The following is a 14,682-nucleotide window of genomic DNA, read 5'->3' as shown; positions in this document are numbered from 1 at the left end:
ATACAAAAAAACATGAAAAACATCTTCAACAAAATTAGGAAAAAGTATCCCAGTGAACCCCAAAATATGAGCAGATAGGGCCAAACCACCACTAGCAGCAAGTTCCCTGCAAATATCAGTGGTATGGAAAAGTGTGAAGGAAAGTCAAAAGTTACTTTTAAGACCCTGGGGCCAGAGAATCACCCAAGTTCTCACCCCTAAAAGAGGTATCTCCATTCAGACTGAAAGGCTAAGTATACGTAACTGATAAAAATTTGGAGGTAGAGGCAAAGATACTGCGGGAATCCCAAATCATGCTGGGGTGGCATGGATCCTCAGGGCTCTTAGAAATACCTTGCAAAAGCTCCCTTCTGGAAAGAGCTCATTTAGCAAAAAATTGATTGACTAGAGTCTAAACTGAGCATCTACGCAACCATAAAAAAGAACAAAACCATGTCCTTTACAGCAACATGGATGCATCTGAAGGCCATTATCCTAAGTGAATTAACACAGAAACAGAAAACAAAATACCACATATTCTTGCTTATAAGTGAGAGCTAAATATATTGGGTACACATGGACATGAAAAATGGGAACAATAGACAACTGGAAACTCCAAAAGGGGTTGGGAGAGAAGGGTAGGGTTGAAAAACTACCCATTGGATATTGTGTTCACTGTTTGGGTAGGGATCAGTAGAATCCCAAACCCTCAGCATCACACACAGTATACTTACATAATAAACCTACACATGTACCCTCTGAATCTAAAATAAAATAAACTGAGCATTTTAGCAATATTGTGGCAGAGGTGGCTACCCAAAGGCCATATTTTTTTTAAAAAGGGTAACAAGAAGAAAGAATCCTGCAGCTGTAAAGCTAGAAAAACTTTCATGGCGCAAACAACTCCCCCACACAGAAAATTCATTTTAAAATATAGAATACAGAAAAGTGTCTTTCGCTTCCACATGAGCAATGGAAAAGGGTTGTGGAGGTCAAGCCCAAAGATACTGCCTATTCTTCAAAAAAGAGGAAAAAAATAGTGGCGTGAGGTATACCTACAGTGAAGGTACACTAGACACATGGACACAAAGCAAATGAAAACTTAAACCCAAATTTAAGAAAACAAGGTAAAAAAAAATGTAAGAAAACTATAGAAACTAATAAAAAGCATGAATCAGATTTTTTAAAGCTTGTAAAGGGGAAATTCGACAATAGATCTATTCAAAACAGAGCAGCCATCTCAATAAAAAATATTTTACTACCCGTCTTTAGTGGAATATACCCTAAAGATGAAAGAAACTGCAAAGAAATCTTGAACTGCATTCAATATATTCATAGGAAAGATGCTGGTATGGTTATTTTTGAATAGTGATAACATTGATACACATATCGATAGATAAGATTAGGACAAAGCAAATAATGATGCCATAAAATGAAGTAAATCTTAAAATCTTAACTTTGAATTGGATATGTCAAAATGAAAATATTGTTTAATTTCATATCTCAAAAAATGTTTCCTACTAGCCTCTGAGTCAGTATCAACTCAGAAATACTGAGCATCCCTACCACCCAGATTGTGGTCTTCAGATACCATTTTCCACTCAAAAGAGTCAGGTGTCTTTGGGAAAATGACTGAGTCCAGGTTTGGAGCAGGTAACGTATAAAATGAGCCTGGGAATTCTTGTCTGAAAGCAAGAAAACTGTTCATATTTGAGGGTCAAAAAGAATAATGCTACAATGAATTAAAATACATCAAATTTTAAAGTGAAACTCATGAGTTTATATTGATACTTTAAAAACTGGCCAACTTTCAAGATTATTGGGTTATTCCCAAAATTGGTAAATAAAGAGAAAGAATCAAAGCACATATACCTATCCTATTTCCAGGACAACCAAATATTTGATGAGATGAAGTACTTTTAGAAGGATTCCAGTTAGTAAATTTAGAAAAAAATTATTGACTTATAAAATTATTTTTGACCAGGTGTGGTGGCTCATGCCTGTAATCCCAGCACTTTGGGAGGCCAAGGAGGGCAGGTCACTTGAGGTCAGAAGGTCGAGACCAGCCTGGCCAACATGGTGAAACCCCGTCTCTACTAAAAATACAAGTTAGCCGGGCTGGTGGCGGGCACCTGTAGTTCCAGCTACTTGGGAGGCTGGGGCGGGAGAATGGCTTGAACCCGGGAGGTGGAGGTGTGTGTGTGTGTGTGTGTGTATACTTTTTTGTTGTTGTTGTTGTTGTTGTTGTTGTTGTTGTTTTGGTAGTATGTGGTAGCTCACACCTGTAATCCTAGCACTTTGGGAAGCCAAGGTAGGAGGATCACTTGAGCCCAGAAGTTCAAGACCAGCCTGGGCAACATAGTGATGCCTCATCTCTACAAAAAGATTTTAATTAGCCAGGTTTTCTTGCCTGGCTTGGTGGCTCATGGTGGCATGCCTGTAGTCCCAGCTATTCAGCAGGCTGAGGTGGGCGAATCACCTGAGCCTGGGTGACTAAGCAAGAGCCTGTCTCCAAAAAATATGTATATATTTTATATATATATATATATATATATATATATATATATATATATATGCGCGCACACACACACACACACACACATGTATATGTATTTGGCCTCATTGAAGCGATGGATATATGAAGTGATTTTCAGTAGCCACCAACATCATTAGGTAAAAAGATGATGGGGCAGGGTATATAATGGAGGAGTTAGACTAACAACATCTGAACCTACTGATCAATCTTAACATCACTGAAGGTGGGACAACTAGACAAAAAGTTTTCTTGCTTGGCTTGATGGCTCACGCCTGTAAACCCAACACTTTGGGAGGCTAAGGCAGGAGGATTGCTTAATCCCAGGAGTTGGAGACCAGCCTAAGCAACATAATAAGAAACTATCGCTACAAAAAAATTTTTTAAATTAGCCAGGCATGGTGGCATGTGCCTGTAGTCCCAGCTATTTGGGGGGCTGAAGTGGAAGGATAACTTGAGCTCAGGAGGTGGAGACTACAGTGAGCTGTGACCATACCACTGCACTTCATTCAGCCTAAGTGACAGCAAGACACCGTCTCCAAAAAATAAAAATAAAAAGTTTTCTTTTCTGAAGCAATTGAACCTAAATCTAATCAAGTCTTCAGTTTAACTGTCAGTTTAAAGAAAATTCAGAGAACAGAGTGTGTTAAATTGTACCTTAAGGGTATATTCAGTCAAATTCAGAATGTAGGAAATTCTGTGAGGAAAACTGCCAAATTCCTTTAGTAAAGAAATGGCACAAAGAAAGAGGAAGAGGAGGTTATCAACTGTTAAAGATTTAAAGAGTCTCAAGAATCTAATCAACTTGGCCGGGCATGGTGGCTCACCCCTGTAATCCCAGCTACTCAGGAGGCTGAGGCAGGAGAATCACTTGAACCTGGGAAGCGGAGGTTGCAATGAGCTGAGATCGCTCCATTGCACTCCTGCCTGGGCAACAAGAGTGAAACTCCATCTCAAAAAAAAAAAAAAAGAATCTAATCAACTTGAAAAAGAAGAACAAAATTGGAGTACTCACACTCCCAATTTTAAAACGTATTACAAAGCTATGATAGTAAAGACAACATGGTACCGTCGTAAAGGTAGACTTATAGATCAATGAAATAGAATCCAAAAATAACCCTCACATTTATAGGCAATTGATTATCACAGTGTTTTGTGGAGAAGAAGGGTATTTTTAATAAATGTGATACTAGGACATCTGGGTTTCCACATGAAAAACAATGAAGATGAACCCCTACCTCACACCATATACAGAAATTAACTTGAGGAATGATGCACAGAAAATGGCAGACAGAGTAGGAAGCTCCAAGAATTGATCTCAAAAAAAAAAAAAAAGAATTTGCTCTGAAATAAAATTTGTCACCCAGGCTGGAGTGCAGTGGCACAATCTCAGCTCACTGAAACCTCTGCTTCCCGGGTTCAAGTGATTCTCCTGCCTCAGCCTCCCAAGTATCTGGCTAGGACGACAGATGCCTGCCACCGTGCCTGGCTAATTTGTGTAGTTTTTAGTAGAGACAAGGTTTCACCATCTTGGCCAGGCTGGTCTTGAACTCCTGACCTTATGTTCCACCCTCCTCAGCCTCCCAAAGTGCTGGCATTACAGGCATGAGCCACTGCACCCAGCCTATTTCAAAGCAAATTCTAAGTATCATGTCATATTAAATACTTCATGAATTTTACACTTTCAGGACCTAGGATAACGTTTTTAAAATTACTTTCTGGCTTAATACTTCCAGAACATAGTATAATGTTTTAAGATTAATTTCTGGCTTAATTTCCTGTTTGTTTTAGGTGGTGAGTTGCCTGGATAATGTTTTTAATTTTTTGTAGAGACAGTTTCTTATTATGTTGCTTAGGCTGTTCTCCAACTCCTGGGCTTAAGCGTTCCTCCTGCCTCCACTTCACAAAGTGTTGGGATTACAGGCATGAGCCACCAAACCAAACAAGAAAACTTTTTTAGGTGGCATCTCATTGAACGACACATCATGTCTAGTTGTCCCGCCTTTAGTGATGTTAAGATTGATCAGTAGCTTCAGATGTTATTAGTCTAACCCCTCCATTACATACCTTGCCCCATCATCTTTTCACCTAATGATTTCAGCAGCTGCTGAAAATCACTTCATATATTATTGTAGAATGATTCTGTTCATTTTGGCCAGCTCAGTGGTTGCTTAAGTAGAGGGGTCAATTCTTGGAGCTTCCTACTCTGTCTGCCATTTTCTGTGCATCACTCCTTGAGTTAATTTTTGTATATGGTGTGAGGTAGGGTTTCAACTTCATTATTTTTCATGTACTGAAAATACTTTTTTACTTTCAGTAAGAAACTTACTTAACTGCCTACCATCCGCCATGCTCAGTAGCCTTGGTGATGGTGGCCCATATTTGTGGTGTAGCTTGCTGGTGCCAGGAGGGACGTGGACCTTGTTCTCAAAAAATTGTGGTTATGTTCTTGTTGTTGCTGTTGTTGTTTTTATCTCTGGCATTCCCTGAGAGGCTGGCACAGAGATTAGCCTTTGTTTCATCTCCCATCAGGCTTAAGTGGCTTCCTACGTGGCATCTATTGAAAAGATTTAAAAAACATACTACCCATAGCCACCTGAGGCAAAGGAGAGCAGACAAGACAAGCAGCAAACAAAAGCTTGGGAAGGAGGAAGCTGAGGAAGAAGATAATTGGTGAAATAAGGGTTTTGCTGGGCTACCACGTGTACTGAGGAATCCACCAAAAGTATGCTCACAAAAGACCTTAGAGCAGGGGTCCCTAACCCCCAGACCATGGACTGGTACTGGTCCGTGGCCTGTTAGGAACTGGGCAACACAGCAGGAGGTGGGCAGTGGGCAAGCGAGCATTACCACCTGAGCTTCGCCTCCTGTTAGATCAGCAGTGACATTAGATTCTTACAGAAGCACAAAGCCTATTGTGAACTGCACATATGAGGGATCTAGGTTCCATGCTTCTTATGAGAATCTAATGCCTGATCATCTGAGGTGGAACAGTTTCATCCCGAAACCATCCCCCCATCACCCTGCCCCATCCATGGAAAAATTGCCTTCCACGAAGCCAGTCCCTCATGCCAAAAAGGTTGGGGACCACTGGCTCAGAGGACCCTAGGGTTGGACCTCTAGATGTTCTTTGGGCTCCATGCAAGTAGGAGTTGGGCTAACACAGAATTGTAAGCAGCCTAGCTCACTGAATGATTACCCAGCTCAGAGTCAACCTGCAAAGATTGGGAGAGTGTGTCTTGTTTTGTTTTGACTCCAGGCATTTAAGGAAATCTCTGTCAGGTCATTGACTGACCGCTGTGGTAACAAAGAGACTTCAGTGACCACGTACCGTAAACAAAATTTACTCAAACAAATCAGTGATCTAAATATAGCAACTAAAACTATAAAACTCGTAGAAGAAAACATGGCGATAAATCTCTATGACCTTAGATTTAAGGTCATCCTCTGGCACTGGATTATTAGATATGACACCGAAAGCATCAATGATAAATAAAAAATAGATTAATTGAACTTCATCAAAATTAATAACTTCTGTTCATCTCAGGACCTAATCAAAAAACTGAAAAGACAACCTATAGAATGGGAGAATATTTTTGCAAATTATATATCTGATAACAGTCTACTATCCAGAATATATATAAAGAACTCTTATAACTCAACAACAAACAGATGAATAACTTTTAAATGGGCAAAGGACTTGAATAGGTATTTCTTCAAAGAAGATGTACAAATGGCCAGCAAATACATGAAAAGATGCTTGGTGTCATTAGTGATTAGGGAAATGCACATGAAAACCACAATAAGATACCACTTCATACCCACTGGGATGGTTGTGATCAAAAGAACAAAAATAACAGATTTTGATGAGGATTTACAAAAATTGGAACCTTTATACATTGCTTGCATAAATATAAATTGGTGGTACAGCTGCTGTGGAACACAGTTTGGCAGTTCCTCAAAAAGTTAATATAAAGGCCGCGCACAGTGGCTTACGCCTGTGATCCCAGCACTTTGGGAGTCCAAAGTGGGTGAATCACTTGAGTTCGAGAATTCAAAAGCAGCCTGGCCAATGTGATGCAACCCCATCTCTACCAAAAATACAAAAAGTAGCCAGGCGTGGTGGCGGGTGCATGTAGTCGCAGCTATGTGGCAGGCGGAGGCAGGAGAATTGCTTGAACCCTGGAGGTGGAGGTTGCAGTGAGCTGAGATCACATACTGCACTCCAGCCTAGGCAACAGAGCAAGACTCCATCTCAAGAAAAAAAGAAGGGAAAAAGATAAAGTTAACACAAAATTGTCATATAACCCACCAATTCTATTCCCGGGTGTATACCCAAAAGAAGTCAAAGCAAGTATTTAAATAGTTGTACATGTGAATGTTCATAGCAGCACTATTCACAGTAGCCAAAAAGTGAGAACAACCCAAATATCCATTAACTAATAAATGGATAAACAACGTGATATATCATACAATGGAATATTATCCAATCATAAATACTACATTCCTGTTCCACTCCTTGCCCATAATACCTCATTCTGCCATGTGATTCCCTAACTGGTCTGGGAAGGGACAGTGTGTTTCTTTTTGGACACTGAACATTATCCACCTGGCCTGTTCTTGTCACATACCAGGCACTTAAATATTTAAACATTGAATGCCATACTGTTTGCCATGTTATTTGTAATAGGAAAAATGTAGCAGGAAGGAGGTTATTGGGGAGGAAGATTACACTTAAAATACTCTAGAATTATTAAATTAGGAAGCATACTAAATGAATGCCTCATATCATTATTATAAAGACCATATAGAAAAATTACATTATAATTACAGTTATATTAAAATGATGCGGGGAAATAAAATTAACATAGTTTGATTGCATGACTTAGGAATAATATACTTCTTTTAGCTAGGTATCTATTGATATTTTAATGCTTCTGCAGTTGTTTTAGAAAGATAAAATGATTAGGATTTTAGTGGAGATGAACTCTGTTTTTCCTCTGAGTAAAATGTGCATATTGATTCAGATAATTGATTCAAAAATACTTCATGGATAAGATTGCTGTAGACTATTGAAATAAAGTAGGCCGGGCACAGTGGCTCATGCCTGTAATTCCAGCACTCTGGGGAGCCGAGGCAGGTGGATCACAAGGTCAGGAGATCAAGACCATCCTGGCTAACACGGTGAAACCCCATCTCTACTAAAAATATAAAAAATTAGCCGGGCGTGGTGGTGAGCACCTATAGTCCCAGCTACTCGGGAGGCTGAGGCAGGAGAATGACGTGAACCCAGGAGGCGGAGCTTGCACTGAGCCGAGACGGCACCACTGCACTCCAGCCTGGCAGGCAGTGAGACTCTGTCTCAAAAAAAAAAAAAAAAAGAAATAGAGTAAGTAGTGTGATCAAAAGCATAAGTAGAGGAGATGGACAGAGAAAGGGAAGATGTTGGTCAAAAGGTACAGAGTTTCAGTTAAAGAGTATTAGGTTCTAGCTATCTATTGCACAGCACAGTAACTAGTTAATAATGTATATTTCAAAATAGCAATTATAAAAGAAAATGGATTTTAAGTGTTATCACGGAGAGATGATAAGTATCTGAGGTGATAGATATGTTGATTAGCCTGATTTAGTCATTCCACAGTGTACATGTATTGAAACATCACATTATATCCCATAAATGTATACAATTATTATTTATCAATTAGAAATAAGATAATTTTTTAAATAAAATGAAGTTATTAAAGGCACAATAAAAGCAGAGGGGAATAGTTTACATAGACTGGATTTATTAGAGGAAGTAATTGCAGGGATGGTACAGATGTAAAACTTAATTAGACCTAGATTATAGGATTACCTTGAGCTACCAAACCAACGAGTTTAGATTTTATTGGATAGTGAGGTGTGCTGACTGCCTTAAAACCTAATGCTTTAGAAAAGTTAGTCTGGAGACTTTTTTCAGGGTGAAATGTCAAGGGAGCAGCCTCAGAGTCAGAGAAGTACAGCTTTCCAGACTAAGTAAGAACCTGATAGAGAGGGCTAACAGAGTGAGGGCACAGTAGGAGAAGTGAAGGGAGAGGTTAAAAAGTTAACTTCAATCTGCACTTTTCTCTCCTCAGTATGCTCGAGATTTTATCTTTCAGTTCCATCTTCTGTCCCTGTTAAAAAGGTAGTTTTCTCAGATCCCCTGGAGTACTAACAGTGTACTTCTCTCCGTAGGGTTATGATAATTCGGAGAGCAGTGTTCGGAAAGCTTGTGTCTTCTGCCTGGTGGCTGTTCATGCGGTAATTGGTGATGAACTAAAACCACATCTCAGTCAACTTACTGGCAGTAAAGTAAGTAGTGCTGCTGTGTTTTAAAGATGGTGGCCATAGTGCATCCTTCAAAATTTAGTTATATGTCTGTAACGGTAAGCTTTTTATTTGGCATTTAATAAGTCAGACTTTGAGCATCCAACTTGCCCTTTTTATATCTATTTTGTATTTTATCTTTTTCTACTCTAACATTTGTTAGATGTTCACTCAGGTGAAGTCAGCAGTTTGTTGGGGTGGTTGGTAGGTTTCTGTGAGAGAAAACGCCTTCAGCTTCTAGTTATTTTTAATAGTCAGCTGACTTCTTACAAAATCCCAGACCCAAATCTTTACCCCTAAGCACTGTTTTATTAAGAATAAATAGACTGTTATGGTTATATATTCATGGATTACTGTATATCTCAAAATATAGAATACTTGCACATTTTAAAATTTTTCCCTTAAGAACTATGATAATCAAATATTTGTTCTCCTTCTCTTTCTATTATCCAAATTAATGTGCAACTTTAACTTGGTATGTTAAGTTTTCTGATTCATTGTTCAGGCTTAAAAAATGAGTAAGTCTTGCCTTCCTCATTTGATTGCTACTACCAGAACTTTGAAATTCACTCTACTAAGGTGGCCAAACAGTGGTTCATACCCATAATCCCATCACTTTGGAAGACCGAGACGGGAAGATCACTTGAGACCAGGAATTTGAGACCAGCCTGGGCAACAAATTGAGAAGACCCTCTCTCTAACAATAAAAATAATAATAATTCTTTTGAATTAGAAGTTTGTTCTCAAGGGTGAAGATAACTTATGATTGTTGAATCATGGCTTATGAACCATTTAGCAGAAAGCACTCACTGTCACTTGAAGAATTTCTCAAACCCTAAGGATTGTTTTACTGTGGTCAAATTTATTTTTTAATAGCAAAAAAGCAGAATATACGTATAATGGAAAATGAGCCTAGATACATTAAGTATCTATATCAGTTATAGATAAACAATAATTCTTAACTCTGGGTTACAAACCACTTTGAGACTTAGGTAAAATCTCATCTCAAGAAAAATGCATTCAGATAAAACCATGAGACAAAGTTTTAAAAAAAAATAGAAAAGTGCATAATGGAAACAGTTACGTGTTGTTTCAGAGGGTTCTGTGATCCCCTGAATCCCATGGCTACCAGGTTAAAAACTCTTGGATCAATGAGTTAATGTTTAAAAAGCAAACCTTCTAAAACAATTAAAATTCATCACTTTTATCAGAACAGTAGGTAGCCAGTAATAATGTTACATATGAAGACAGTAGGTAGGTGGAAAAAATATTTTGAAATAACATTAGATGAAACAAGTAGGCCAGATGTGGCTCCCACAGCACTTGGGAGGCCAAGGTGGGAGGATCACTTGACCTCAGGAGTTCGAGACCATCCTGGTCAATATAGGAAGACCCTGTCTCTACAAAAAAAAAAAAAAAAATTAGCCAAGCACAGTTGCACGTGTCTGTGGTCCCAGCTACTTGGGAGGCTGAGGTAAGAGGATTGCCTGAGCCCAGGAGGTTGAGGCTGCAACAAGCTGTGATCACACCACTGCACTCCAGCCTAGGCAACAGAGCAAGACCCCGTCTCAAAAAAAAAAAAAGTAGAACACAGAATTGTATGTGTATTGATTACAAACTTCATAAAATCGTGATCTCATACAAAAACTGCAAAAAGACACAGAGATACTAGAAACATTCTTGGTAGAATGGCAGTGGCTTCATGGTCTAATATCTTAGGTCCTGTAACCCAAATACCTGAATTCCTATTTTTGCCTACTTCTTACCCACCCCTGTGACCTTAGTCTGTAACTTAACCATTCTATATTGTGGTTTCCTCATCTATAAAATAGGAAGATAAAGAGATAACGTAAAACATATTGTATAACACCTAGCACTCAATTGTTTGTTATTGCTTTAATGGTGACTTCTGAGTTTCCTTTAATGTTATATTAGTCTGTTTTCATGCTGCTATAAAGAACTGCCCTAGGCCAGGTGCGATGGCTCACACCTATAATCCCAGCACTTTGAGATGCCAAGGCGGGTGGATCACAAGGTCAGGAGATTAAGACCGTCCTGGCTAACACTGTGAAACCCCGTCTCTACTAAAAATAGAAAAAAATTAGCCACGCATGGTGATGGGTGCCTGTAGTCCCAGCTACTTGGGAGGCTGAGGCAGGAGAATGGTGTGAACCCGGGAGGCGGAGCTTGCAGTGAACCGAGATTGCGCCACTACACTCCAGCCTGGGTGACACAGTGAGACTCTGTCTCAAAAAAAAAAAGAACTGCCCTAGACTGGGTAATTTATAAAGAGGTTTAATTGACTCACAGTTCCTCATGGCTGGAGAGGTGTCAGGAAACTTACAATCATGGCAGAAGGGTAAGCATACATGTCCTTCTTCACATGATAGCAGGAAGGAGAAGAATGAGAGAACTGCAGAGCGAAGCAGGGAAAAGCCCCTCACAAAACCATTAGATTTCATGAGAATTCACGATCACGAGAGCAGCACAGGGGAACCGCCCCCATGATTCAGTCACCTCCCACAAAGTCCCTCCCCCAACACATGGGATTACAATTCAGATTACAATTCAAGATAAGATTTGAGTGGGAACACAGAGCCAAACCATATCAAAAGTTTTATATGTGATCCCTACAATATATTTTGAAAAGACATAAAATACTCTTGTCATGAACAACTTTCAAGACTTAAAAACTTTTTTGATATTTTATATATTTTTTTAGATGTGCTAGCCAAAAAAACAATTTGTTATTCTTAATTATCAACAATAGCTTGGACGTTATAATAACCCCCAGCCTAAAATCTATCAGAGCTCACATATATGTATATAATATTTTAATGAGTATCTTATAATTTGGAGCAGCTTGCTCAAATGACATTTATTTGGCTTGAATCTGCAGATGAAGCTACTGAATCTTTACATCAAACGTGCACAAACGGGTTCTGGAGGAGCTGATCCCACTACTGATGTTTCTGGACAAAGTTAGTGAAGCTCATCACAGCGAACCAGGTCTCTCAAAAGAAAGGACAGATAGACCACCCTCATCAATGAAAGGAAATTCTCAAACACATCTTTTGGAACTTACTATTGTTTCCCAGTTTTAGTTTTTTGTTTCGTTTCGTTTTGTATTTTCTGTAACAGAGGACTATCCTCAGTCTGCATGTAACTTTTATGATAGTTATTCCAAATTCAAGAAGAAGCAGTATTAACATCAATTGATCGATACAAAGTAATTTTTAATCTAATTCATCATTTCACATGTTTGTACTTTGTCTTCCCATTAACCTTTGCCAGTGTTATGATTGTATAAATTTTTTTAAATGCTGGTTAAACAGGAATGCTTAAAGCTTTAAAAGTTTAACAGTCTAAAACATTTTTGCTTTTATTCAACTGCAGAATAATATTTTTATTGCTACTTTGAGTTTTGTTCCGTATCATGTCCTATGCTAGAAATATTTAAATGATGTGAAACAAAGCAGGACTAATTTGAACTACCGCTGGACTCTGTTTGTGTGATGGTGATACATGTCATTAGTTGCAACTTCTTTGGGGTGATCTATAGTTTGAAAACTAAAACCTCAAAGACAGATGTTACAGAATCAGCCAGTTCTATAAAACTGATATCGTCTGTTGGTTATTGATCTTGCCATCTTTATTTAAAACCATGCCCCTTCTATGATCCCTTAAGAAAGCTGCACCAAATCATCTGCCTGGTTTTTCTTGATACTTACTGAAATAGAAGGTTTTATTGCAGGGTTTTGTTGTTGTTTTTTTTTTGGTTTGTTTATATCTTTGTTGTGAATGATGCTTTTTTTGTATTTATTAATATCAAATTCACTTATGAATAAACTTGATAATGGAAACAGACAAAAAAAATCAAGTGCGTGTGTGTCCTTGACCGTCTTCTGTTTCTCACGTAATAAACAAACTAATTATCGAGACATGGGAGTGACCAGCACCTTTTATTTAAATGGTGGAACCTGGTTTCCTTTTACCATGAAATTGTCTTACTTGAAAATACTGATCCTGATGAGAGAGAAGATGGTGCCAAGGCTATCTTTGTATAACGGGCTCAAATGCTCTACCTCTTCAGGGCTAATACTTTTAACTGAGCTGCTGCCTATAGTGTCTTTTGGAAGACTACTTAAAGGGTGATTTTCTGTTACTTTTTAACAAATTTTTTTAATCACCTTTTGCTACACCCATTCTTTTCATGTGCAGCTGACTTTCAAAAATTACCAGTTTTGGTGAAAGGCCAAATTAGATAATTTGGAACCAGGATACTAATGATTTCTCATCTTGACTTTTTTTAAAATCCTAATATAAAGTGAATTTGATTGAAAAGGCAAATAGCTATTAGGGAAGCAATTTGCTATTGTTACAGAGTTATCTGTACTTTGTTTAACTGAAAAAAATGTAGAAATGTATGTAAAGAATTTAAGACAGGAGTACTGAATGGATGATTTGTCATAGGCTTTCCCCTTCCTTTGTTTCTGTTCTAGCAGCAGGAGAAGTTTCTCTATATCCTCTCCCTCTACCTGTAACAATTTTGTTTTCTACTGTTAATTACATTGTGTATTTATAGTTCTATGCTTACTGTTGTGCATATACTGGCAATAAAACTGTACATAACATTACTTGAAAAAGTTAATGTATATCAGTTTTTCTGTCTCACTGTGTAAGAAGTCACTCAGTTTTAACTTTAGAAGGTCTTGTATCAGTGGTGGTCTCTTGAATTTTCTAAGTTCATCTGAGGAGAAAAGATTTTTCAGGTGTAGCAACTACAATCAAAGGTATATAGCTACATATGCATGTATAACAACTTATCTGTAAGAAGAAAATGCATTTTAAACATTGAGCTCTTCTCAGCAGCATTTTGTAACCTTTGGATATGTTTGTAATCATTTCAAATCAAAATATTGATTTAATTTTGACCTCTGGTTTAAGATACTGCTTTAACTACTGCTGACAACTAAGTAGAGTGACTGAAGCTGAATAGTAACTCTAACTGGAAAATTAGATCAAGCACCTGGCATCTAATGGTAGACAGGCACTCAAGAAATGAATTAGCTACACAACAGTAAAGTGTGCTTTAATGTGTCCAAATGAAAGCTCATAGATACAAACATGAAAAAATTGTGTTTACAATTCTATAATCTCAGTTGATAAGACTGTAAGAAAGTTACTGATTTTTTAAATCACTATATACAATACACCCTTAATTTGTTCATTCCAGAAACATATTTAGATGTCAGCTACTTAAAAATGGTCATGAAAAGCTACTGTTTAAATTTTTCCTCCTGCTATTCTCTCCCAAATTAATTACTAGTGTTGTTCATTTACTGCACTGCTGAGAACTAATTAAAATTACATATTCCAGATTGTAAAACATGTTTATTTCTTCTGGGTTTCAAAATCTAATACACTTCTGACATTTTCAAGTAACAGGTGGTTTGAACCTGATGCTTCAATTTTGCAGTTAATCTGCTGTGTTCCTTCATATTTTATTCTTACCAAACTTTAAGTCAAAATTACTTTTATCAAGTTATGCCTTACAGTAAAAGACTGGAATCTTACTGATAACATCATTGATAAGGCCAGGTCTATTTGTTAATTCAAATGTAGTTTATAATTGCTCAATTAGAATAGCATTTACAGTAAATAGAAATGATAATTAGCATATTACTCCATAATGCATAAGGATTTTTAAACCTAATTTTTTATATCTTTGCTTCTGGTATTAGTTCATTTTATTGCAATTAGTAGTTTTGCAGCTATATAAAAGGTTTGGAATTCCATTGTAAAAAAAAAAAAAAAAAAAA

The 14,682-nt window shown here is 37.7% G+C and overlaps 1 protein-coding gene across 11 annotated transcripts in view; it reads left to right on the top strand.

Moving 5' to 3' along the window:
* The window catches only part of CLASP2 (cytoplasmic linker associated protein 2), a 221,610-nt gene extending 207,361 nt beyond the window's left edge, over positions 1–14,249 (top strand). For 8 of the 11 annotated variants that reach the window (XM_030932912.1, XM_030932911.1, XM_030932899.1 and 5 more), the window contains 2 exons: positions 8,729–8,845; positions 11,760–14,249. In XM_030932912.1, coding sequence (XP_030788772.1) covers positions 8,729–8,845; positions 11,760–11,846 — 204 coding nt within the window. In that variant the 3' untranslated portion in view covers positions 11,847–14,249. The remainder of the gene's footprint in view (positions 1–8,728; positions 8,846–11,759) is intronic. The other 3 variants (XM_030932890.1, XM_030932871.1, XM_030932885.1) reach the window with 1 other exon arrangement.
* Positions 14,250–14,682: the final 433 nt, after the last annotated feature.

The sequence above is a fragment of the Rhinopithecus roxellana genome, chromosome 1, assembly GCF_007565055.1.
Source record: "Rhinopithecus roxellana isolate Shanxi Qingling chromosome 1, ASM756505v1, whole genome shotgun sequence".
In the NCBI taxonomy this organism is placed as follows: Eukaryota; Metazoa; Chordata; class Mammalia; order Primates; family Cercopithecidae; genus Rhinopithecus; species Rhinopithecus roxellana.
Note: the sequence above shows the minus strand (reverse complement) of the source record. Positions and strands in the feature narration are given on the sequence as shown.